This window comes from Salminus brasiliensis, chromosome 11 (genome assembly GCF_030463535.1).
Source record: "Salminus brasiliensis chromosome 11, fSalBra1.hap2, whole genome shotgun sequence".
Lineage (NCBI taxonomy): Eukaryota > Metazoa > Chordata > Actinopteri > Characiformes > Bryconidae > Salminus > Salminus brasiliensis.
The window spans coordinates 34,969,684-34,994,372 of NC_132888.1; the positions used below are offsets into that span (position 1 = coordinate 34,969,684).

The 24,689-nt window shown below is 38.3% G+C and overlaps 1 protein-coding gene across 1 annotated transcript; it reads left to right on the top strand.

Moving 5' to 3' along the window:
* Positions 1-8,275: 8,275 nt before the first annotated feature.
* On the top strand, positions 8,276-18,984 carry LOC140565109 (TRPM8 channel-associated factor homolog). Its single transcript, XM_072690920.1, has 7 exons — positions 8,276-8,571; positions 14,333-15,912; positions 16,202-16,296; positions 16,500-16,713; positions 16,799-17,038; positions 17,149-17,486; positions 18,742-18,984. Exons 1-7 carry the CDS (start codon positions 8,276-8,278, stop codon positions 18,982-18,984), a joined length of 3,006 nt encoding a protein of 1,001 aa, XP_072547021.1.
* The last annotated feature ends 5,705 nt before the right edge of the window (positions 18,985-24,689 follow it).

Here is a 24,689-nt window from a genome sequence, read left to right on the forward strand (position 1 = left end):
TTGGAAAAAGTTAGTAGAGTATCAAATAGTGTGTAAAGCCACTATTTATTGCAATAACCATGTTCGTCTTCATGGTGTTAAACATTTGCTAAGCAGATTTTTCATTGTAATAAACAAATTAGATAATTAAATTGCTGCAATGTAACTGTGCATATGCATTGTATTCAGCAAACAATAGTAAAAAAATAAGAGCACATGAAAATGTAGGATTCACCAACCAGTGCTTATATGCATCTTATTCCTACTAAATCATTGAATGTTTAAAGGTGTAATTTAAGTTTAATTCAGCAAGAAAATAAAATGCTGAAATGCTGACTTTAACCATGTTTTAAAACATATAGGAGAACATATATCATTTATCTAGGCAAGGGCACAACGACTTAGAGGTTGGTTGCAGTTGTTTGGTTTTTTGGAGACTTAGATGTTTTGCTGAATGGTATTAACAAAACCCTCAAAGATTTTGCACATGGGGACTGGTTAGTCAGGGCCATGGAGCAGAACAACAAGATGTTATTTTGCTGTTCATGGTCATATAATTGATATGTGACACTGAATTTTATTAGACTCTTTGGCACAGTTGTATTGATAGATGCTATTCAACAGTTTTCAGGTTAATGATAATTGTATCTAATAGTAGATACAATTAATTTTATTGTATTTAATATTTATATTGTGGATTTGATCCTTTTGATTGATGTAATACACTTTCGGCTTTTATAATCTTTCATCTTACATTTTGTGCTCTCTCTCTCCTGAGTTGTGAATATGTTGACCATTGAATATGCTCTTTTTTATTATATATTTTACCCATGTTATGTATATCTGTAATGCTGAAATCATTTTTCAAGTATATTTTAAGAGTCTTAACCGTGGATCAGATTTGTTCATCTTTTCACTTTTTGAGATATCGACAATCATCCATTAGGACTATATTTTAAATAGTTTCAAGTTGTTTCTTTGTTATGCTGTGGGAGAATACTATATACCATTATTATATGAAGATTGAAGATGAAGAGGAAGATACATTGAACCGTGACATTGTGACTTGTCAGTATAGTTAGTGGAAATAAATGGAGAGAGAAAGAAGATAAAAGTCAGCAGTTTCCTTTATGAAAGATGCAAGTGCAAGCAATCCTTATTATCAAAGTCCATGAAGTGAGCAGCACAAAGCAAGGTTGGGACATCTATGAAAACACAACACAAGCAATGCAGGAGAACCCAAATGCATGTCTAATAGTGCTGTGATGACATACAGAATGCAATTTAATGTGATATAGTGACACTCTTGCACTCTAGAGGCATATTTGTTTAGATCTATTCCTTGTAATTCCTTGTAATGAAAATAATGTGAGCAAAGGGACACACCTTGATTGTTAAATCAAGTTGTGTCCACTAATTAGCATCACAGGTGTCTACAATCTTGTAATCAGTCAGTGGGCCTATATATAGGGCTACAGGTAGTCACTGTGCTGTTTGGTGACATGGTGTGCACCATACTCAACATGGACCAGAGAAAGCAAAGGTAAGAGTTGTCTCAGGAGATTAGAAAAAAATTATAGACAAGCATTTTAAAGGTAAAGGTTATGAGACCATCTCCAAGCAGGTTGATGTTCCTGCGACTACAGTTGTACATATTATTCAGAAATGTAAGATCCATGAGACTGTAGCCAACCTACTTGGACATGGCCACAGGAGGACAATTAATGACCAATCAAAGAGACGAATAATATAATATAATAACAAAAAAGCCCAAAAAACCTTCTAAAGAGATTAAAAATGACCTTCAAGCTCAAGAAACATCAGTGTCAGATCGCACCATCTGTCATTGTTTGAGCCAAACTGGACTTCATTGGAGACGACCAAGGAGGACACCATTGTTGAAAACAATTCATAAAAACCCCAGACTGGAATTTGCAAAAACCAAATGTTGATAAGCCCCAAAGCTTCTGTGAGAATTGTCCTATAGACAGATGAGACAAAAAAAATTACTTTTTGTCAAGGCGCATCAGCTCTACATTCACAGACGGAAAAATTAAGCATATCAAGAAAAGAACACTGTCCCTACTGTGAAACATGGATGAGGCTCTGTTATGTTCTGGGGCTGCTTTGCTGTATCTGACACAGGGTGCCTTGAATCTGTGCAGGGTACAATGAAATCTCAAGACTATCAAGGGATTCTAGAGAGAAATGCACTGCCCAGTGTCAGAAGGCTTGGTCTCATTCGTAGGCCATGGGTCTTGCAACAGGATAATGAAAACACAGGATAAAACACACAGCTAAAAGCACCCAAGAATGGCTAAGAGGAAAACATTGGACTATTCTGAAGTGGCCTTCTATGAGCCCTGACCTAACTTTGATTGAACATCTTTGGAAGGAGCTGAAACATGCCACCTGGAAAAGGCACCCTTTCCTAAGACTTCTGCACCTCTCAGTAGGTATTTTGGCCCAAGAGGTGCAGAAGTCTTAGGAAGTCGCAGGAATAGTTTGATTGCAGTGATTGTCTCAAAAGGTTGTGCAACAATAATTCTGTTGAAGCATGGTTAAAAAGCAATGTCTGACTTTCATTACTTAATTTTCACAGCATTATTTACTAACTATTACTTTTGTCAGATTTAAGTTATTTCTGTGACCAATGTGGGTTTTTCTTTCATTAACCGCGGGATACCAACAATTTTTCCATGTGTGTATATCCTTTTCCGACATTGCCATCCAGTGGACATAATCTACATTACACACTCTATTCAGTGATGTTAATTGGCCTGTTGAATGGATAAACGTCTGTCTTTGATTTCCTGCCAGAAGCCTGTAAACCTGCTGTTAGAACACCTGTTAACTGTTAGAATAAGCATTTATAATTTTTTGTAGAAATATTTTTACAATTTGTTGTTTTTGAGAAGATAAAACAAGTCAACAAAGGTGAGCTCTGTCTTATGTGTTACTTCAAATGAACTTACTTGTTTTTCTTGTTTAAATTTAAACATTTGGAGAAAGGCAAGATGACATCTTGAAAAATGATATCTTGAAAAATCCTAAAACCTATACCTTTTTTTTCAAGGAAAATAGTAGACAGGATAGGAGCACAATGCCACCTGAAAAGCATTCTGGATACTCACCCTGCAAGTTTTCAAGTACATGTATGGATGTAAGCAGTGTCACAAAAAACATTTTGTGTTCATATTGTACTGAGTGGCTCAGTACAATATGAACACGAACACTTTGGTTTAAAGATTACAAGAATTAGTAGCTGGAGCCTGACAGAGCCCAATTGACCGTGCTCTCCATGGGTAGATAAATGGTGCTCTCTACCCTCATCACTCCATTTGTGATCCTGTCTGGCACAGGCATCTGTTGAATGATTTAACAGAGCTGGGGATCCGGTGCTTTCCTGGTCCATTGGTTACTTAGTGATGCTTCATTGGCAGCAGGTTGAAAAGAGGCATGTCCTTGTTTCTACCCTATTAGTGTCCGGAGCATTTCATGTGAGTGACTAGTGGGGTCGCTGACATTCAAGCTGGAAGCTTCTTGTATGTCTCATATCTATTTAATTTTAGTGTTTACATAATTTGATTTTTTTAAACGGATACAACTCAAGCCTGTGTTTTCTAGCAGTGTAAAAGATGGAGTTCTTGAAATTTGTTGGCTACACTGTTAAAAGTATAAGATCCTTGAGGACCTTTTGCAAGTTATTCAGTTTCAAACTGTGGAGAACCCTTTTAATGTACTTGGAAGAACTATCAAGAAACCATTTTATTTTAAAACTAAAAGTAGGTTCCTCAAAGCACCATAAGAGGTTCCACCTTTAAGAAGAGGTTCCAGTATTAAATTATATTAAATTATAAGTTACAATCATATTTATTACTTATAAGTAATATAAGTTCCTCAAGGATCTTATACTTTTAATAGTATACAGTTATTGAGCGTGCTCAATCCACATTAGTAAAATGACTACACAGTTATTGTCAATAAAAATAATTTGTGTAAAATGTGTGTATTTGTGTTCAATTCAATGCATACATTTTAGCATAGAATGGAATGAGTCTTTTTATAAAGCAGAAGTATGGTTTGACTGAAGATATTTTGTGGAATATTTTCAGCTGTGCAGTCTTCAGCTGTGAATCAGCAAACATACCATCTGCATGTGACTTCTCTGCTGCGTTCTCTTCACTACCTCTCTGTAGCTGCCTGCATCAGATTTAAAACCCTGAAGCTGGTCTGCAAAGCCAAGAATAGACCAACTCATACTTGGCGACAATGGTCAAAAGCCGATCAGTATCAAGAGCCATTCGAGCTTCAAATATGGCTTGGCTTGAACGTCTTCCTTTAAGATCCACGGAAGACAATCATCCAAGCGTGGTGCAACAAACTTCCCCTGGGAGTCGCTCGCTGTCTTTAAACGCAGCTCAAACGCACCTCTTCAAGAGTATTTGGGTGAAGTGTAGTGTTGAGTAGAATGGTCTCCATACTGACTTTGTGTTTAGTATTATCTAAGCTAAGGTGTCTTTGGATCCTAGTCTTTACACACTAGATAAGGTTATTTTTGTGAGTAAACAACAAAACGTTTTTGTAAGTCGCTCTGGATCATAGCATCTGCTAAATGCCTTAAATATAATTTTCCTATAAATATAATATGATATAAGTTGCCTTATGCCTGAAAAGTCAGCCTGGGCACATGAAACTAACACAGAAGCTGACGACCTAGGTGCCATTGCAGCAGCAGAAGCAGCGGGCGCTGCTGGCACGGGAGCGGAGGCATCGCATTCCCATAAATTTGGACACCATTGCTGAAGCAGAAACATACAATCTGGGAGCCAACCCTGAAAATGTAGCAGCTGGGGAGCCCTGGCGACGCTGTGGTGGTAGGGTCAGGCTTACTGGGGCTCTCCGGCAAACTGCATATCACCCCCCAAATTTGTCAATAAGCAACATTGTGCTAGCATGTTATTGGTGCATTTAAATCTGTGGGATATGTTTTAGTCTGAAGGATTTGTTTGCAATCTGGTCAAATAAAGACATTGTCCCCAACCTCTACCAATAATAATTGTGAAATGAGCTAGCTATAGTTGTTAGTGCTCACTACGGTTTTACAGTGTATTGGAGTCAACTTTATTATCACAAATGGACAGAACACTACTAGGTTACTACTTGTAATTACTTTTGTCTAACAAAATTTAAAAAACAAACTGCTGTTTCAGTTTTTAAAAAACTATTTGGCAAGCTGCAAGTTTAATGTGGTTCTGCAAAAAGATTTCATTAGACAGTTCTTTAGCAGTGCTCTTTATCAGCAGAATGTGTTGAGCATGAGTTACCACTTGATAGAATTATATGCATCAATATTTTTCTATTCCAGATGGCAAATAGTGACAATTGCTAAAAAAAAAAAAAAAAAACAGACCAAAGCTAGCATGGCTAAAGCACTGTTTAAACCTGCAGTGTAAAAAAAATGCTCACATTGTTCATAAACAAGTTTATTGAGACTCATTATATTACAGTTCAGACAGCCTGTGTGTAGTGCTGAAAGATAGTGTAAGTCAGTCAGTTGCTGTTATTATCTCACAGCTCAGACAGAGACTGTATGTAGAGCTGAGAGTCAGTGTTATATTACAGCTCAGACAGAAGCTGTGTGTAGAGCTGAGTCAGTGTTATGTTATTACACCTCAGTAAAGACATGCAATCCTCCTTTAGTAATCTAAGATTGCTTCTTTTCAAAAGCATATATAAGCTCCCTGGACAAAGAATCACCTTGTCTGTTTAAGGTGGTGTTGCAAAGCAGATTTGGTCTACAGGAAGGTTTTGTCAGAATTGTGAACATAAACATAAACATAACCTAACCCTTACCCTAGCCTATGTAATTTATTTAACTTCACCCATGCCTTACCCTAACCTAGGCTTAACCCAATCTAAACTTAATCTAACCATAACCCTAAACCATAGAACAATGTAAAAATCAAACTATTCTTCAGGAGTTCCTCTAAATTCACTTTTTAGATGCTCTAAATTGTAGAGAAGTAGCATGAATGTGACTGTTGTGACACAATGTTTTCTCAATTTTTCGCTTATATGGCAAAACAATGCCACCATTGGAATGGAGCTTTTTTTAGAATCCTAAAGTATGTAAGAAAAATCATCATGCAAATGTTACAAATGTCTTGGGGGCCACTTTATGTCATACATGCCAAAATTGAATGAAGAAATTTTATATCTGACATTTTGGAAAGACAAGGTTTCTTTCACCCAGATATTATATCATGCAGGATCTGTCATGGTCTTGGAACATAAACTCCCTGGTGAAAAGGTACTTCAGCCTCCCTATCACACCAGATGTGTGAGATTACCTCAGAAGAGATTTCAGACTGTTGAAAACATGCATGCAATTATGTATGGAATTAAGCAGAAATAAATACTTCAAACAAAGATGAACTGATCTACTCAAAAACAAAGCTTCCCCAAGGTTAGATTTCACTCTTATAACATCAGAAAACAATTAGAGAAAAAAAGTAATTGTTCGAAGGTGTCTTAGGATGGAAAACTGTATTTATCTTGGCCTAAATGAATAATGGAATTAAGTTGAATAGAGTTCAGAACATTGAAGTGACAAACCATGAACCTCAAACATGGTTGTCTCTTCATTTAAAAGGAAATCATATATCCAAAATTCAAATATGAAATCAGCCAAATTCAAAGCCCCAGAAGTGTCTTGGCTTATGTTATTTTACATCCCCAACATGTAACTCCAATTTACATACACTCAACCTATTGCAAAAGCCTTTTGAGATTAAATATAATGGCAGCTTTGGAAGATTATAGAAGTGAGGCTGAAAAGGCTAAATGCAAATGATAGGCCACACGGAGAATGGAGAAAGAGGACACACCAGCATTAAAGAATGTAAATGAACCCCTTCTTAATGTTTTACTTGTTGAGGTCCTATCTGATTTTATGTACACTTGTTGTAAGGTTTATTCTGTCCAATCTGTCCAATTGATCCTTTATTGATTTAGAATTTGATTTACTGTGATATTGTGACACATACAGTAAAATATACACTCTTTTAATTCAATGGTTTTACAGAATAGGACATAATAAAATAAAACCATGTGTAAATTACACCACAATAATCAATTGCTTAAAGGTGTTGTTTTCTGAGTGACTATCATCCTCTCACATTGTTCAGCAGGGATTTTGGCTCACTCTTATTTACAATGTTGCTTCAATTCATGTTTTCATGCTTCAAATCAGGTTTTTGGACAGCTTTAGCATATAAAGTCCTACAACAGCATTTCAATTAGGTTGAGGTCTGGAATTTCACTGGCAATCTTGAATTCTTTGGAATGGACTTAAGATCAAAACCAGATCTTTTATTTAGGCTGAGCCTTTTTCCTGAAGACTGGAGTGCAAATATATTAAGACAGATACAGCACATTGTTAGACAAGCCAAAGAGAAACACAAAAGGGGCACTATAATTTCCAAAAGAGCCTACATCAATACCATAATGTGCCTGCTTGCAATGTAAGCACACAATGTTACATGGCTGTTGGTGGCGGGAGAAATGTACTTGGCATGTCCCATAAAGGTTCCTAGTAATTTGGTGAAAATATGTAATTGGCAAAGTTTTTGCTGTTTACTTATCAATGTAGAATTGGATTCATCCACATCATCGGTGTCTCAAATAATGACAAAAATGATTATCTCAAAAAAGTCTACATCACAGTTTCTGTCTTTTTCCCATCTATTAGGACATCAAGTATTGCTTTTCTTGAATGGCCCATTAAAGATGTGTAATCACTGTACTAAAACAGCAAACACATGAATTCTTCAGTGCAAAGGGAAAATACTTTTACACTTTACACACAATTTAAATCAATGCTTGCTCTTCATAATAGTAGTCTTACCATTATTGAAATGGAGAACAACTGAGTGCAGTGAATGTGTCCTAAATAACTGTAGAATAAAGACACCTGTTTTGATGGTTTAGTCACAGTACAGTGGTACAGTGGCAGAGTTTTCCTGGCATAATTTAGAGAATGGAGAAATAAAGCGCACTAGGGCTCCATTAGAATTCCTCATTCAGAAAGGCAAGGAATATGGAACATGTGTAAGTCTACCTATGTAGGCTGTCCTCACAAACTAAGTGACCATGTGACCAGGGACGCTCAGGCACAGGAAGAGGCATAAGTTTGCCCGAGGGGAGGGTATTTGGGTATTTGAACTGGGCACAGGTGCTGCATGAAGTGGATGTCTGCTCGTATACCCTCCCACCAGTATTTAAGGGAGAGGAGATGGAGTATGCGGGTCTAACCCTGGTGGCCAGATTTAGGAGAAGTGTGAGGCCAGGCAATAAGGCGCTCCTGAAAGAAAACAGGTACAGAGGTCTTTCCGGCTGGGCACGCAGCAGGTACAGAGGTGTGTGCAAGGACCTGAGCAATCTCAGAGTCTATGTCCCACTGAATGGCATGGATGGCTATGGAGGAGGGAAGTATGGTCTCCTCACTTTCCCCCTTCTGATGGATGCGGAAAAGGACACCCGCCTTGGTGTTCCTGGAGCCAGGCTGGTAAAAAAAGGAAAAGTGAAAGCGTAAGAAGAACAGGGACCACCAGGCCTGGCGGGGGTTTAAACACTTAGCTTAGCACAGATATTCAAGGTTTTTATGGTCTGTGACAACTTGGAATGGGAAGGCGCCAACCTCCAGCCCTTGACACCATTCCCTAATGCCATCTTTATGGCGAAGAGCTCCCTGTTTCCTACGCCGTAGTTACATTTACAGTTTTACATTTATGGCATTTAGCAAACTGATACCTCAATCCCATACCTCAATACCTCTTATCCAGAGCAATACCTCAATAAGGTGACCATAATACTCTACTATTCACCCAAGTCCTCTCGGAAGAAGTGGGTCTTCAGTCTGTGTTTAAAGACAACGAGCGACTCTGCTGTTCGGACATCCAGGGGAAGTTCATTCCACCACTTTGGTGTCAGGACAGAAAAAAGCTTGGACGCTTGTATTCCGTTGATTCTGAGGGATGGCAGGTCATGCCGAGCCGTACTTGAAGCTTGAAGGGCTCTTGGTGCGGATTGGCTTTTGACCATTGCCATCAATTACAGAGTGGCTGGTCCATTCTTGCCTTTGTGGTTTGCTTGGCCAGCATTAAGGTTTTGAATCTAAAGCGGGCAGCTACAGGAAGCCAGTGAAGAGAACGCAGCAGTGGAGTGACATGGCTGAATTTAGAAACGTTGAAGACGACCCGTGCTGCTGCATTCTGCATAAGTTGTAGGGGCCGGATGGTGCGCAAAGGGAGACCAGACAGAAGAAAGTTGCAGTATTCAAGTCTTGAAGAGACGAGAGACTAAACGAGCACCTGGGTGGCCTCTCTAGAGAGGAAGGATGTGAATTCTCTGGATGTTGTACAGAAGAAATCTGCATGGCTGAGTTACATTTGCAACATGGCTTGAGAACGATAATTCATTATCCATGACAACACCAAGGCTTCAAGCTTCTGTAAATGGAGTGACCAGTGAGTTTTCAAATGAGATGGCAAGATCATTTAGGTTGAGTTTGAGGTGGTGAGCCGCCATCCAAGAAGAGACATCAGTGAGACATGCTGAGATGTGGGTAGGAACCTGTGTGTCAGATGGTGGGAAAGAAAGGATGAGTTGTGTGTCATCGGTGTAGTAGTTGTAAGAGATTCCATGAGAGGATATCACTTTACAAAGAGAGCTAGTGTAAAGTGAGAAAAGAACAGGACCAAAAAACCGAGCCTTGTGGAATGCCAGTGGAGAGACTACAACGTCCCCCTGCCTTGTTACGTGGTATGAGTGTCCCTGCAGGTACGATGCAAACCATCGCCATGCAGAGCCAATAATTTCAAGGCCGGCAAGGACAGACAGAAGGATCTTTTGGTCCACTGTGTCAAAAGCTGCGGAGAGGTTGAGCTGCGGAGAATCAGAACCGATGACAGTTTGGCAGATTTAGCTTCAGTAGAGTGTGCTGCCTTGAAGCCAGACTGGTTAGGGTCCTGTTTGTTCTGAGTGAGAAAGAGAGACATTTGGTTGTAGACGGAGCGTTCAAGAATCTTGCAAGAGAGAAGAGAAATGGGTCTGTAGTTGCCAATGTCCAAGCTGTCCAGAGTTTGTTAAGGAGAGAGGAAAAGATGGTGAAAAGTTTGCGTCGGTCAGATGCAGATGCTTCCAGTTTCCCCTTGTAGAAAGATGCTTTTACAGCAGCAACTTCAGTTCTAAACCTGGAAAGAACAGACTGAGAAAGTGGTGATCAGGGAAATCCGGAGGAGTCACAGCCACATCCAGAGCAGGGACAAAGATAAGGTCCAGAGTTTTCCCTGCTCTGTGTGTTGGTGCAGACTGGTTGAACATGAGGACCAGGAGGACCAGGAGAACGATAGAGAACAACGTTTAGAGACAGAGCAGAAGCAAAAGCTGAAATGAAATCTGCCTTCTGCACCGCAGACTGGCAATTCCAGAGTCCCCTAGTCAACATCCGCTTGGTATTAGAACAAGGTGGGTAAATGAGATAGTGGAATTGTGATGTCAGCACCCCAATCAAATGAGCACCAAGCTTCTATGTTAACCCAAAGACAAGAATATTAGCAGAATCTAGTTAAAAGTATATTTTAAAAACAGCTTATCTTACAAGCTAAAGATGAAACCCAAGTAAAAAAACAAGCACACTGCAAGTTACGTTTGGCCACCGCTACGTTCAGCCATTGTTAACTTCTATAAGTACAATGATATGGGGTGGAGTTTGTTGCTCTCCCTGTATTGTTGGGAGAGGACTGCCCCTACCCCGATATTGGAGGCATCTACCACCACAACAATCTGTGTTGGCCGACCAGTCCAACCTTTCATCCAAGTGGAGTCCAAGATACCTGTAGGTCTTCTGGAACGTTGAAAAGTACTGTCCCCTATGGTGCTCCTGTGCTGCTGTCTCTGCTCCAGCCTCTGAAGTACAGAGATTAGTGATTACTTTGTATGTCCAATGGACATGGAATCTTTTTCCATGCATATGTGCAGGGCTAACTATATACTAAATATAAACACAGCTTGCCACAGTCATGAGTCAAGAGCAGAAAACACAATCCCCATTCAGTGGAGGATTTTAAGCACCGTAGTCAAGCACATGAAGAAACTGAATTTTATGAAAGTCAAAACTACTGTTGCTTTGAGGAGGATGAGGACTTGAACAAAACTATTTAGAGACTGGGGTTTCTTCTCCTTACATTGGAATGCATGTTCAATGTGTCTAACTTATGCATTGATTAACTAGTAGAGAAAATGTATTTTCTTTCCAGCTCAGTTCTAAGAAATCCTACTGAGCACCTTGAGAAAGCAATTGAAATCTACTCCAACTTCAATCTACCTTTCCATTCTTTGTAAGGTGGTTTATGTCAACCAATATGGTTACCCAAAAGTGCTAGGCCCACTGCTTAGAGATTTGAAATCCTTGGAAGATGATGCCATTTTTGTGTCAAGTTTAGGCAAAGTGGTCAGGGGAACTGTGTTTGCTGTATTTGGTGGTTATCTTGCAGCGTACTCTATGGGTGGCTTTTTTGAAAGATTTCCTTCCATATGGTCCCAGGACTTGGACCTTTTATTTATTATGGAGACATGGCTTTAATCTGCAAAATAAAGCCAACTTGTAGAACTCTGCCCCCGGGACTACCTGTATTTTAATTCCCAGGAGGACTTGCGGCCGGGGAAGAGGTCTTGCCACAGTGTATAAACATGACTTAAAATGTTCTCATAAAATGTTGTATGTCTTGTATTTTTAAATTTTCTCTTTTAAGATCATGTACGCAAATCCTGTCTTGTGCATTACCGTGTATCACCCTTTAAGTCTAACAGCACATTTCACATGGTTCTCAACTTTTATCAGGTTCTTCTACTTTTCTTTTTACTTTTACACATAGACAAGGACACTAATAAGTTTGCTACAGAGTTTTTAAGAATCACAGAATCTCTTAATTTTAGCAAACACATTACTGGCCCACTAAAGTGCATACTTTAGATCTAATTTTAACTCTGGGTCTGACTGTTCGTTCTGTCTGCGTAGAAAATCTTGCAGTGTCAGACCATAGTAGTATTATCTTCAAGGCAGAACTTTAAGCCCCTCTCTCTAAACCTAAATGCACTGTTCGCACTCGTGTCCTTAATAATTAGTCCATAGTTATGTTTAATAGTCTATTCTCTTAGTTACATGACTCTCTGGTTCTGTGTCTTAGATGAAATTGTGCCTTTTAGAACCAGAGTTCAAAACCACCAATAAATCCTGCCCTGTGGATAAATGAGGAAATTATGTCTCTGTAGAGGAAATGTAGACAATCTGAATGAAAGTGAAAGCAGTTAAAGTTCACTATCTTCATGTAAAAGACCTGTTAGTTGCTTAGACATTTCACATTTAAAAGAGGCAAGAGAGACATATTCCAAAAACTTGATTCCTGAAAATAGGTTTAATCTATGATTTTTGTTTTCCTCCTTGTTCTCAGTTTCAGACATCGACAGGTTTTAAAAAAAATTGTAAGCAAAGTCATAGCCCTATTTTTTAGTACATCTGGCATTCTCTAAATGAGTAATAGTTTACTAGTCATATTGATTGATTACTAAAAAATATGAAGTAAATGATGAATTGACATTCACGTCAAGGTGACTCTAGTTTACAAGTAATTTGGTGTAAAATGAAAGTTAGGTACACTTTATCTTATTTCTTTTAGTGTGCAAAAGTTTAGGACACGTTTACTCAAAATATGGGGTAAAATTTACCACAAAAAAACCCCTGCAAATTGTTACCTCATATTCAGTGAGTAGATTCCATAGGTAGCCTTTACAGTTTTCATCTCATTTCATTTCTTTATTTTATTTACTCTTTTTTATTACATCCTTTGATTTGATTGTAAAACCAAAAATTCAAATACTTCAAAATGGTCCAAGTGTGTATTTGAAGATTTAGCTTGTCTAAGAATTCTTTCAACGTAATACATCTTAATCATGTACATGTTGTCACTGTATGAAGTGGGAGTGTCCCAATCCTCTCAGATTAAGGAGGGATGAACTTGCTCTATGTTTGTATACACAACAGCTCAGTCGGGATCATCTTTGACAGCATATTTTATTGCTGCTGTCTAAGACCAACTTGCGCCACATCTTATACTTGCTGCAGGTTCTCCACGGCCAGGAGGTGGTACATTATGAACAGCAATACCTGGAAAAGCTTGGAAATGATTGTTTCAGTTAGCTCTGCATCCAACCATGCTTCTGCAATTATTGCGTATTTTGATATAATAAAATATTCAAAATCTTCATGTTCAGATTGACTGTCAAACAGATGATTTAAGCAATGCCAATGAACTGATATGAGCTAAAATGATGTGTGTGCATTTACCTTTGATTTGCAGTACCTTGTATCTAATTACTCTCCTAATTTGTATGGTAGCAGTAAGGATGTATTAATTATTCAGACTTAATTTTGTTTCTGCATTTTGACTTTTTTGGTAAAAAAAAATAACAACAATGTGAATTGTTGTTGTTGTTGTTCATCTGATTTTGAATTTAGCCAATCGTAAGATTCTTTTTAAGATCCTAACCAGAAAAAGTCTTTTTGCCTGAATTTTGTAAATGTAACAAATCTGAATTGTGTACAATGAATGCACAATTTTTTCAGTATATGAAGTGGGAGTGTCCCAAACCTGTCAGATCAGGGAGGGATGAACTGGCTCTATGTGTATATAAGAGCTCATGCTGGTTGCCCTTGTTGCATTGTGCTGCTGTCTCTTGTGCCACATCTTGTACTTGCTGCAGACAGAAGCAGGCATTTCCAGCCATGTATGTATTTCATATTTACATCAACTTTAAGTCAAATTTACAGTCATGTAAATGTAATGTCTAAATGTCTATTGTTCAACTAATTTGAGTTGTTTAAGGGACATGATGGTGCAAATAGCACTGCAGCATCATTGTAACCTCTTTAAAAGTCAAGTCTGTGTTGTAAAGATCCGGTCAGTAAAGCCTCTTATAAAGTTGTAAAGCGCTGTGTAAAGTTTTGGCATTTGCGGTCAATAGTAGAAGATGAACAGATCTCCACAATGCATAGAAATGATTTCTGTAATTTTTTTTTTTTTTTTTTTTTCATTTCTACTCATTTCTACATTTCTACTCAAATTGCATTTCTGTTGCATGATGCAGCACAAAACATTGCAGCTTATTTTCATTATTTAATTTAAAATAAAAAATGATCACTTGGTTGATACCCACATTTTCATGGGTTTGACTGTAAATAACACATATTTACTATTATCTTAAACCTCTTATTTATGGTTTTCTTCACCAGGAGTGTCAAGACTTTCAAAGATGACCTGCAATTTCTTTTACAAGGTGTGTCTGAGTTTGACATACAAGGGCCGGCTGTACCATCTGAAGTATTTGTGCATGGACCTTCAGCATTTCCCATTGGACTCACACCAGATGGAAAGGCATTCTTTGCTGGGGCCCACTATGGACAGGGACGAGTAATTTTGGTTAGCCATGAATCCTACCTTGGCCGTGAATCACTGTCCACTTTCTTGATTAATGCAGTTCGTTGGCTTAATAAAGGACTTAAGGAGGTTATTGGTGTCTTACCAGAACTTAAAGATGCCTGTAGGATACTGAGCACGTCAGGACTACAGTGTCAGTTTACTGGTTTTAATGGAGAGCTGAGTGTCTTTGTCTGCACCTCTTACAATGATGCTCAGTGTAAAGAGATCCAGGAGTTTGTTGCTGCTGGTGGTGGCCTCTTGATAGGTGGACATGCTTGGGCGTGGGCCCAAAGTCATCGTGGCCGTAATGTTTTGACAGAATGTCCTGGAAATCGCATCCTCAGCAAGATGGGATTGTGCCTTTTAGACAACATTGTAAGTGCTGGTTTGTACAAAGCTCCTCATGTTTTTGAAGGTGACTTAGAATTCCTTTTGCAAGGTTTGTCTGAATTTGACATCCAAAGTGATTCTGCACCATCTGAGGTGCTGGTGAACGGTCCTTCAGCATTTCCTATTGGGCTTACCCCAGAGGGAAAGGCATTCCTTGCTGGGGCATACTACGGACAGGGACGTGTAATAGTAGCCAGCCATGAATCTTACCTAGGTTGTGAATCCCTGTCCACTTTCATGATCAATGCTGTTCACTGGCTTGATAAAAGATCTAATGGTGTTATTGGAGTCCTACCTGAACTTAAAGATGCTTACAGCCAGCTGAGCAAGTCAGGATTGCAGTGTCAGTTGACTGGGTTCAAAGAAGACTTGAGTGTCTTTGTCTGCAACTCCTACAGTGATGCTCAGTCTAAAGAGATTCAGGAATTTGTGGCTGCTGGTGGAGGCCTTTTGATTGGTGGACATGCTTGGTGGTGGGCCAAGTGCAACCCTGGTTGTAATGTGAAGACAGATTTCCCTGGAAATCATATTCTTGACAAAATGGGGTTGTGTCTCTCAGAGAAAATTGTGACTGCTGGCACGTACAAGGCCCCAGAGGTGAACCAACATGGAATTATCTCTACAAGGTTATATCATTTCCAGGACTTGTTGCAGCGTTTTGCTGGGCATGTTCTCCACGGCCAGCAGCTGGGAGATTATGAACAGCAATTCCTAAAAAGGCTTGGCAATGATTGTGTCCGTTATCTGTCCATGCAGGGACTCGATTGTGATGTGTATAAGTCAGTAGTTGAACTTCTCAAAGATTTGGTTAAGGCAGGATTTCCACAGGTGTCTCCTGAATGCCCTGCTAAAAGTCCAAAAGATCGTCTGCTTCTCCAAGTGGGGACTACAATGTTCAAAGTTTGCGAAGATCGTGATGCACTTCTGCCACACATGATTTTAAAGCCAACTAACCTTCAATCTGTGGCCAATTCAAGAGTCAAGATCCGTGCAAGTACAGCAGGTAAAGTAAATAGTAAAAATGTAGTCGCTCTGAATTCTTCACCTTGTCCAACATTTTGCATCCAAACATCATAACTCAAAATTCTATAACTTTACAACTTTGTGACTTTGTTTGCTTAATCAAATTAATGTTGGTTTGGTCAACAAAACATTTAGATAATATAGTACAACAAAATATAGGTGATTGTTCACAATGATACATTCTCTTTTGTGGAATGTATGTTTGGCTAAGTGGTGGGTTTATTGTTTTTGGTCAAACTGATGGTCAATTAATTGCTTTCTCATTTTAGATAGCGAAGAATGGATAAGCACAGGTCTCTATCTTTCTCCTGGAATGAAGACTTACATGACAGTGCCCAGAGAAATAATAGGCAAAGGATGGCAGGTACACATCTATTTGTATACAAACTGTATTCGTACCATTTGTTTAATGTGTTATTCCAACACAACACCACATTAGCTAGCAGACTGAACTGTTAAAACACAGAAGGTTTGTAGTGAAATATATCACAAACCTACTGGAACTGAAACTATTTGAAATTTGTATTATTTAATAGTTTGATATAATTAAATACACTAAATCTGCAGGTTCAGATTGGCTGTCAAACTGATGACTTAAGCAATGCGAATGAACTGAAACGGGCTCAAAAGGTGTGTGTGCGTTTCCCTTTGGAAAAAGAGAGTCTCCAAGTTTGTAATCTGTGGGGAGGCCTCATATACCTGATTGCACCTCCTAGAAGTACAGTACAGGACTTTGAGGTTGTCATAGAGACAGCTGTGAAGGCACCATACTACAAGTCTGGTAAATCTGATTAATAGTTATTCCTCATTAGAAAGTCAATATTGAGCAATGGTATTCTATGGTAAAAGTCAAATGTTTTTCTCAGGACATACCAGTGTATCTGACTGGGTAGCCAAGATCCGTACAGCGCCAGCACCTTGGGCAGAGCTGGAGTTTGAGAATCTCATCATGGCCTTTCCATCAGAGGTGATACGCCAACTGGATTGTCCAGACATGGTTGCCGCTCTCTGGGACTCCATTATGAGGAGTATAGCTGACTTGGCAGCTAAGCCTGCAAAGTTTCCCCGCAAGGAGCGCTTTGTTGCTGATGTTCAGATCTCTTGTGGTGTGTATCACGTAGAAGTGTTTTAATCTTTTTTATGGCAGAACTATTACAACTACAATAAATGTGATTACATGACTTGCAGTATTTACATGACTTACCTGTTCCTACAGGCTTCATGCATTCTGGTTACCCCATTATGATGCACACTGGCTCTGCTCCACATCTGGTGAATCCATTTGTTCCTGGTAAAAGTAATTTTTGGGGAGCTATCCATGAGCTGGGACATAACCAGCAATGCTCTTACTGGGAGTTCCCACCACATACGACTGAGGCTACCTGTAATTTGTGGTCAGTGTATGTGCATGAGATGGTGCTGGGTGTAAACAGGGCAAATGCTCATGGGAGCATGACAGCGCAGAATCGTCTAAGCCGAATTACGAAGTACATCGCGGAAGGCAGGCGTCTGGAGAAGTGGGAAGTGTTTACAGCCTTGGAGACTTATATTCAGGTAAGTGCTGAAGACCCCTGTTTAAGTTTCCTGACTTCAGAGAGTTGCACTTTGACTAAGATTTAAACAAATCAGCAGAAATTTTAACCTTTTCAAACATTTTGCATGCAAATATCATAGCTCAAATCTAAAGCTTAAAACAGACAATGACTAATTCAACTTGAATAACATTAAGATTTTAGACTCCACTGAGGCTTGGACTTTGCAGCAGCTGATGTCAGACTGGATGAGACTCACCGGCATAAATCTACCTCCTTAAACCCTCTACGTGGGCCAAGACAGTTACTCTCAAAATTATTGTTATATAATATACAGTTACAGAGAGAGACTAAAATAGTACGCTGTCTCCACAGAACATGCACAAAACTCTCAGCACTAGGATAATTAACAAAATACTAAATATAGGGTTCACAATATAAAAACATACATACTGCACACCTAATATTTGGTTAAATACCACTTACAAGTTTCACAAGTTTGACAAAATGCTTTTGGTAGTAAGTAATTAAGTATGGGGTAACCAGCAATGATTGTATGAGGTTGGAATTATATTAATTTGTTGATATCTTGTCACAGACCAGATTTTTGAGCACTCTCCCTAAATGTATATCAACATAGGGTTGAACCAGGACTTAGATACTTTATTAAACCCAGAACAAGATCACACAAACCGAAGTAGATGAAATTGAACAACAAGGCTTCTCTTCTTTTTTTGGTCACTGGCCCCTGGACTGGAATTATGTTTTTTTCTCATGAAATTGGTTGGACACCTGCTTCGTTTGTTGCCCACCAAAACTTAATATTGGGCAATATAATGCTTGCAATATAATGCTTGCAGATAGGTTAAATGGCGTTAAGGACCACGAGGGTCAGTGTGGTCTGGATAATGCTGCCTTCCCCATGGTAGACTGGGGTTTGGTTTCCCAGATAGGGAAGAGATCTCTGAATTGGAGTGTCAGTTAAGTGCTGTACATATTTCACTCTGCTAACAACAGGCTGGTTTTCCATCAGACATTGTACCCTTACCTTATGTATTTTAAGTACATTATTATAATTTTAAGGGATGTGTAACTGCAGACCACTCTTCATTTTAGACTTTGCCAAGCCTTTTTAGACACAAATTCATGGGAAATGTTTTCATTTAGAGTGCAGTCTGTAAATGTTTTTTTCACAAGATTTTATTAATATACTAGGATCCATTACCTGGTTTTAGCTTCATTCCATTATTTTAGTTTGTTTTCTTCTCTTTTTAAAGCTGCAGGAACAGTTTGGCTGGGATGCCTTTAAGAAAGTCTTTACAGCTTACCGTGACATGAAGAATGTGCCAAAGGACAACAATGGCAAGATGAACCTGTACGCTGAAACCTTTTCCAAGGTGGTGGAGAAGAATCTAGTCTCCTTCTTCAAGGCCTGGGGCTGGCCCATCCAGCCCAGTACTGAAGAAAAGCTTTGCAGCCTCCCTGAATGGAGTGACCACCCTCTAGTTCAGTATAAGTAGCTAAACCAACCATGTCATCTCTCTTAAAGAATTCTGTCTCAGATTATACATATTTCACTGTTCCACTTGTCCTAAAAAATATTTGAAACTTGCTATGAAGCTACGTGTTTTCTCAGTTTGTGTCTCTGGATTACCCCACAATGTGTTTGTATAGGTTTGCATTTGCCATGAGTGAACAGTTGTCTGAGATCGGTCTGCTTAAGCTTAGCAATCAGGACACACTTGGTAACATTTTACTGAAGGGTTAAAGGGCTATATGAAATTTGCATAAGCCTTTCATGATAAGAGTCGAAGTCTTTATTGTCTACATAGGTTTAAAACAGTTGTCATTAAGATGCTAATGTAGGTGTGGCGGTTAATTGCTAGAATCCTCAGTGTAATTTAGTTCAACTGTCTTTAAACACATTGTTTTGATTTGTTCAGTATGAGTTTCACTACAAGGATTATGCCATTCAGTCTTTCTTAATTTTTATGGTTTAATTTACTGGCATTAATTATATTATTGGCATTCTTTACTTATGAGTTGGGATTGAGTTGATTTGTGGTGATAAAACATATTCAATAGAAATTTTAAAAATAGGTAAAAGTAATTGCCACTTTGCAAAAGCCTTCTGAAGTTGTTAGAACTTTAGATGTTTAAGCTTAGCATTGTAAGTCTTGGTAGTTTCAGTTCACTTCGAATACATCTTGAGTGTTGCATTTTGTTTGAAAGAATGGATTTAAACAAAAGATCCCATGCTTTAAAATGTAACACATCTAGATGTAAAAATCATTCAAATGCGTGAAATATTTTTAGAGAAGAAAAGAGAGCAGGTGCACCCAAAAACAGTCCTAAACGACTCTGAGGATGCAGAGCTGGATTCAGAACTAAACTAAAGATGAGCCCTTCATTCTTTCCATCTTGTTTTGTCCAGACCTTCTAACTCTTCAGTTTGGTCTAAACTAAATTAGCAGGTATAAAAGTTCCTCAGTCCAGACTCAAAGACCAAAATCTGGTCCAATCAAAAGAGGTTACCAGAAGCTGATTCTTTAGTGTAAAATGTTTTTCATGGCTCTCCCTCCTCCTTGAATGACTACAGAGCAGTGGTTCTAATATCCAAGCATTGAAGGTATTGGGAAAAAAGTAGTGCTGCTACTGTACAGTTCCACTAGGGTTCCTGTTCTGAAATGTTTATTTGAGCTTAACTCATAAAAGTTAAATTAAGTTTAGTAGAAGTAATAATGTGGTTCTCCAAAGGGAGATACATCCATGAAACAGAAAGGTTGATATGCAGCAAGTTGAAACTCAATAAACCAGCAGAAAAAGAAAAAAAAGGCCTAATTTTGTACATCAGCAGAATGAGATGACCATGTGTTGCTGCTGGCTAAAATCATATGCCTTCTGTACTGATTGCTGTGTAATTGCTGTGTATTAAATGTTTCGGTGAGATATTGCTGTACATGCTTGTAATCCTTGTTGCTCTAAAAGTAAGATTACAGTGGTGAGTTTCTATTTTTTTGCATTTCTAACATTATCCATTTCCTTTTCCTTCTCACACTCACATTAACCCCTCCTCCCTGCAGCCATACTCTGATAACTCCTAACCCAGTTAGCTAGATCAACTAGCCAGATCAATCAAGGTTTAGTTGCAAAGCCTGATGGTATCCCAGGGCACTGAAGATTTGTGCCACCCAGCTACATGGAATTCTTTATTGCTATCCTGCCTGGTTTCCTGGTGGAAAATACATCACACCATCCTTGATCTACTGGTCAATGTGGTAGCAAGGACTGGTAAAGAACATTGTTTGTACAACCAGTGACCACAATGAACAACATCTCTTTACTGTATAATGATTTTACTTTGCACAAAGCCACTAACAGGACAGGCTCATAAATAAAGAGACTCTTTTTTGCACTGGTGTATCTTAGATTTGTTTTCACTTTAGTGCTGATCAAAATAATAAACAAGTCTTACTTTAAATGTTGAAATAAACATTTTATTTTTTACCGGAGATCAGTTCATCTACTATTTGCTTACCTATTTACACTAATGATAAGTTTGATCTTTTGCATGCATGTCAGAGCTGATTAGAATTTTCAATTCCAAATTCTTCTTTGTTGCCCACAGTCAACATAAGGATTTATTATTCTTGGGAAATGAAAATACAATTCCATCATGCTTGATTTAACATAATGAAGTACTAACTAACCTATCCAAGTACTGGATGATAACAACAAATACAATGGGGCTTCCTTAGGAAAAGTGTTGAAGATTACTAGTTAAACTAGTAGAGTATCAAATAGTATGTAAATCCATTATTTATTGCAATAACCATGTTCGTCTTCATGGTGTTAAACATTTGCTAAGCAGATTTTTCATTGTAATAAACAAATTAGATAATTAAATTGCTGCAATGTAACTGTGCATATGCATTGTATTCAGCAAACAATAGTAAAAAAATAAGAGCACATGAAAATGTAGGATTCACCAACCAGTGCTTATATGCATCTTATTAAATCATTGAAAGTTTAAAGGTGTAATTTGTAAGTTTAATTCAGCAAGAAAATAAAATGTTGAAATGCTGACTTTAACAATGTCATAAAACATATAGGAGAACATATATCATTTATCTAGGCAAGGGCACAACGACTTAGAGGTTGGTTGTAGTTGTTTGGTTTTTAGGAGACTTAGATGTTTTGCTGAATAGCATTAACAAAACCCTCAAAGATTCTGGTTAGACTGGTTAGTCAGGGCCATGGAGCAGAACAACAAGATGTTATTTTGCTGTTCATGGTCATATAATCGATATGTGACACTGAATTTTATTAGACTCTGTGGCAAAGTTGTATTGATAGATGCTATTCAACAGTTATCAGGTTAATGATAATTGTATCTAATAGTAGATACAATTAATTTTATTGTATTTAATATTTATATTGTTGATTCGATCCTTTTGATGTAATACACTTTCGGCTTTTATAATCTTTCATCTTACATTTTGTGCTCTCTCTCCTGAGTTGTGAATATGTTAACTATTGAATATGCTCTTTTTTATTAAATATTTCACCTATGTTATGTATATCTGTAATGCTGAAATCATTTTTCAAGTATATTTCTTAAGTCTTAACTGTCTTAACCGTGGATCAGATTTGGTCATCTTTTCACTTTTTGAGATATCGACAGTTATCCATTAGGACTATATTTTCAAATAGTTTTAAGTTGCTTCTTTGTCATGCTGTGGGAGAATACTATATACCATTATTATATGAAAATTGTTGAGTTAACATGTGAACATTATTGCAGAAGCAGAAAAGCTACAGCATGAAGAGCGACTAAAAAACACTGAAGATACATTGTACGGTGACATTGTGACTTGTCAGTATAGTTAGTGGAAGTCAGTGAAATAAATGGAGAGAGAAAGAAGATAAAAGTCAGCAGTTTCCTGTATGAAAGATGCAAGTGCAAGCAATCTTTATTAGCATAGTCCATGAAGTGAGCAGCACAAAGTAGCAAGGTTGGGACATCTAGGAAAACACAACACAAGCAATGCAGGAGAACCCAAATGCATGTCTAATAGTGCTGTGATGACATACAGAATGCAATTTAATGTGATATAGTGACACTCTGGCACTCTAGGGGCATATTTGTTTAGTTTTTTTCCTTGTAATTTTGGAAAAAAGTTTGTTGCATGGCAGTGATAATATGTAAGTGTATGTAGTGGGGTGAATTCATTATCATCACACTGTAAAATACATTTTGAAAAAATATTGGTAAAAACAATTGTCCATCTTTTTATGTAGCTTGAAGTAAATGTCATACCAATTCTTAGCTTACAGACAGTTACTCACATGGACATAATTGTTGGTACCCCCCGGTTAACGAAAGAAAAACCCACAAGAAATAACTTGAATCTGACCAAAGTAATAATAAATAAAAATGCTGTGAAAATTAACAAATGAAAATCCAACATTGATTATAAAACTATGCTTCAACAGAATTCTTTTAAAAAGTAAACTCATTAAACAAGCCTGGACAAAGTGGCGGTACCCCTGAAAATAATGTGACCAAAGGGACATGTTAAATCAAGGTGTGTCCACTAATTAGCATCACAGGTGTCTATAATCTTGTACTCAGTCAGTGGGCATATATATAGGGCTACAGGTAGTCACTGTGCTGTTTGGTGACATGGTGTGCACCACACTCAACATGGACCAGAGGAAGCGAAGGAAAGAGTTGTCTCTGGAGATTAGAAAGAAAATTATAGACAAGCATGTTTATGGTAAAGGTTATAAGACCATCTCCAAGCAGCTTGATGTTCCTGCAACTACAGTTGTACATATTATTTAGAAATGTAAGATTCATGAGACTGTAGTCAACCTCCTTGGACGTGGCCACAGGAGGAAAATTAATGACCAATCAAAGAGACGAATAATATGAATGCTAAAAAAGAGCCCAAAAAACCTTCTAAAGAGATTGAAAATGAACTTCAAGCTCAAGAAACATCAGTGTCAGATCGCACCATCTGTCATTGTTTGAGCCAAATTGGACTTCATGGGAGACGACCAAGGAGGACACCATTGATAATAATAATTCATAAAAACGCCAGGCTGGAATTTTCCAAATGTTGACAAGCCCCAATGCTTCTGTAAGAATTGTCCTATAGACAGATGAGACAAAAATGTAACTTTTTGCCAAGGCGCATCAGCTCTACATTCACAGACGGAAAAATTAAGCATATCAAGAAAAGAACACTGTCCCTACTGTGAAACATGGATGAGGCTTTGTTGCATTCTGGGGCTGCTTTGCTGCATCTGTCACAGGGTGCCTTGAATCTGTGCAGGGTACAATGAAATCTCAAGACTATCAAGGGATTCTAGAGAGAAATGCACTGCCCAGTGTCAGAAAGCTTAGTCTCATTCGTAGGTCATGGGTCTTGCAACAGGATTATGATAAAACGCACAGCTAAAAGCACCCAAGAATGGCTAAGAGGAAAACATTGGACTATTCTGAAGTGGCCTTCTATGAGCCCTGACCTAACTTTGATTGAACATCTTTGGAAGGAGCTGAAACATGCCACCTGGAAAAGGCACCCTTCAAACCTGAGACAACTGTAGCAGTTTTTGGGCCAAAATACCTACTGAGAGGTGTCTTACTGACAGTTACAGGAATAGTTTGATTGCAGTGATTGTCTCAAAAGGTTGTGCAACAAAATTTGTATAAGTACCCTACAATAAGTTAAGGGTACCATTGTTTTTGTCCATGCCTGTTTCATTAGTTTATTTTTTTAAATAATCCTGTTGGAGCATGGTGAAAAAGCAATGTCTGACTTTCATTGCTTAATTTTCACAGCATTATTTACTAACTATTACTCTTGACAGATTTAAGTTATTTCTGTGACCAATGTGGGTTTTTCTTTCATTAACGGCGGGATACCAACAATTTTTCCATGTGTGTATATCCTTTTCTGACATTGCCATCCAGTGGCTCAGTACAATATGAACACGAACTTTGGTTTAAAGATTACAAGAATTAGTAGCTGGAGCCTGACAGAGCCCAATTGACCGTGCTCTCCATGGGTAGATAAATGGTGCTCTCTACCCTCATCACTCTATTTGTGATCCTGTCTGGCACAGGCATCTGTTGAATGATTTAACAGAGCTGGGGATCCGGTGCTTTCCTGGTGCATTGGTTACTTAGTGATGCTTCATTGCCAGCAGGTTGAAA

Coding starts and splice junctions, on each gene's coding strand:
- LOC140565109 (XM_072690920.1), top strand. CDS start 8,276: ATGGAGTATGCGGGTCTAACCCTGGTGGCCAGATTTAGGAGAAGTGTG. Junction 16,297..16,499: donor TAATAGGCAAAGGATGGCAG/GTACACATCTAT, acceptor CTAAATCTGCAG/GTTCAGATTGGCTGTCAAAC. Junction 17,487..18,741: donor CCTTGGAGACTTATATTCAG/GTAAGTGCTGAA, acceptor CTCTTTTTAAAG/CTGCAGGAACAGTTTGGCTG.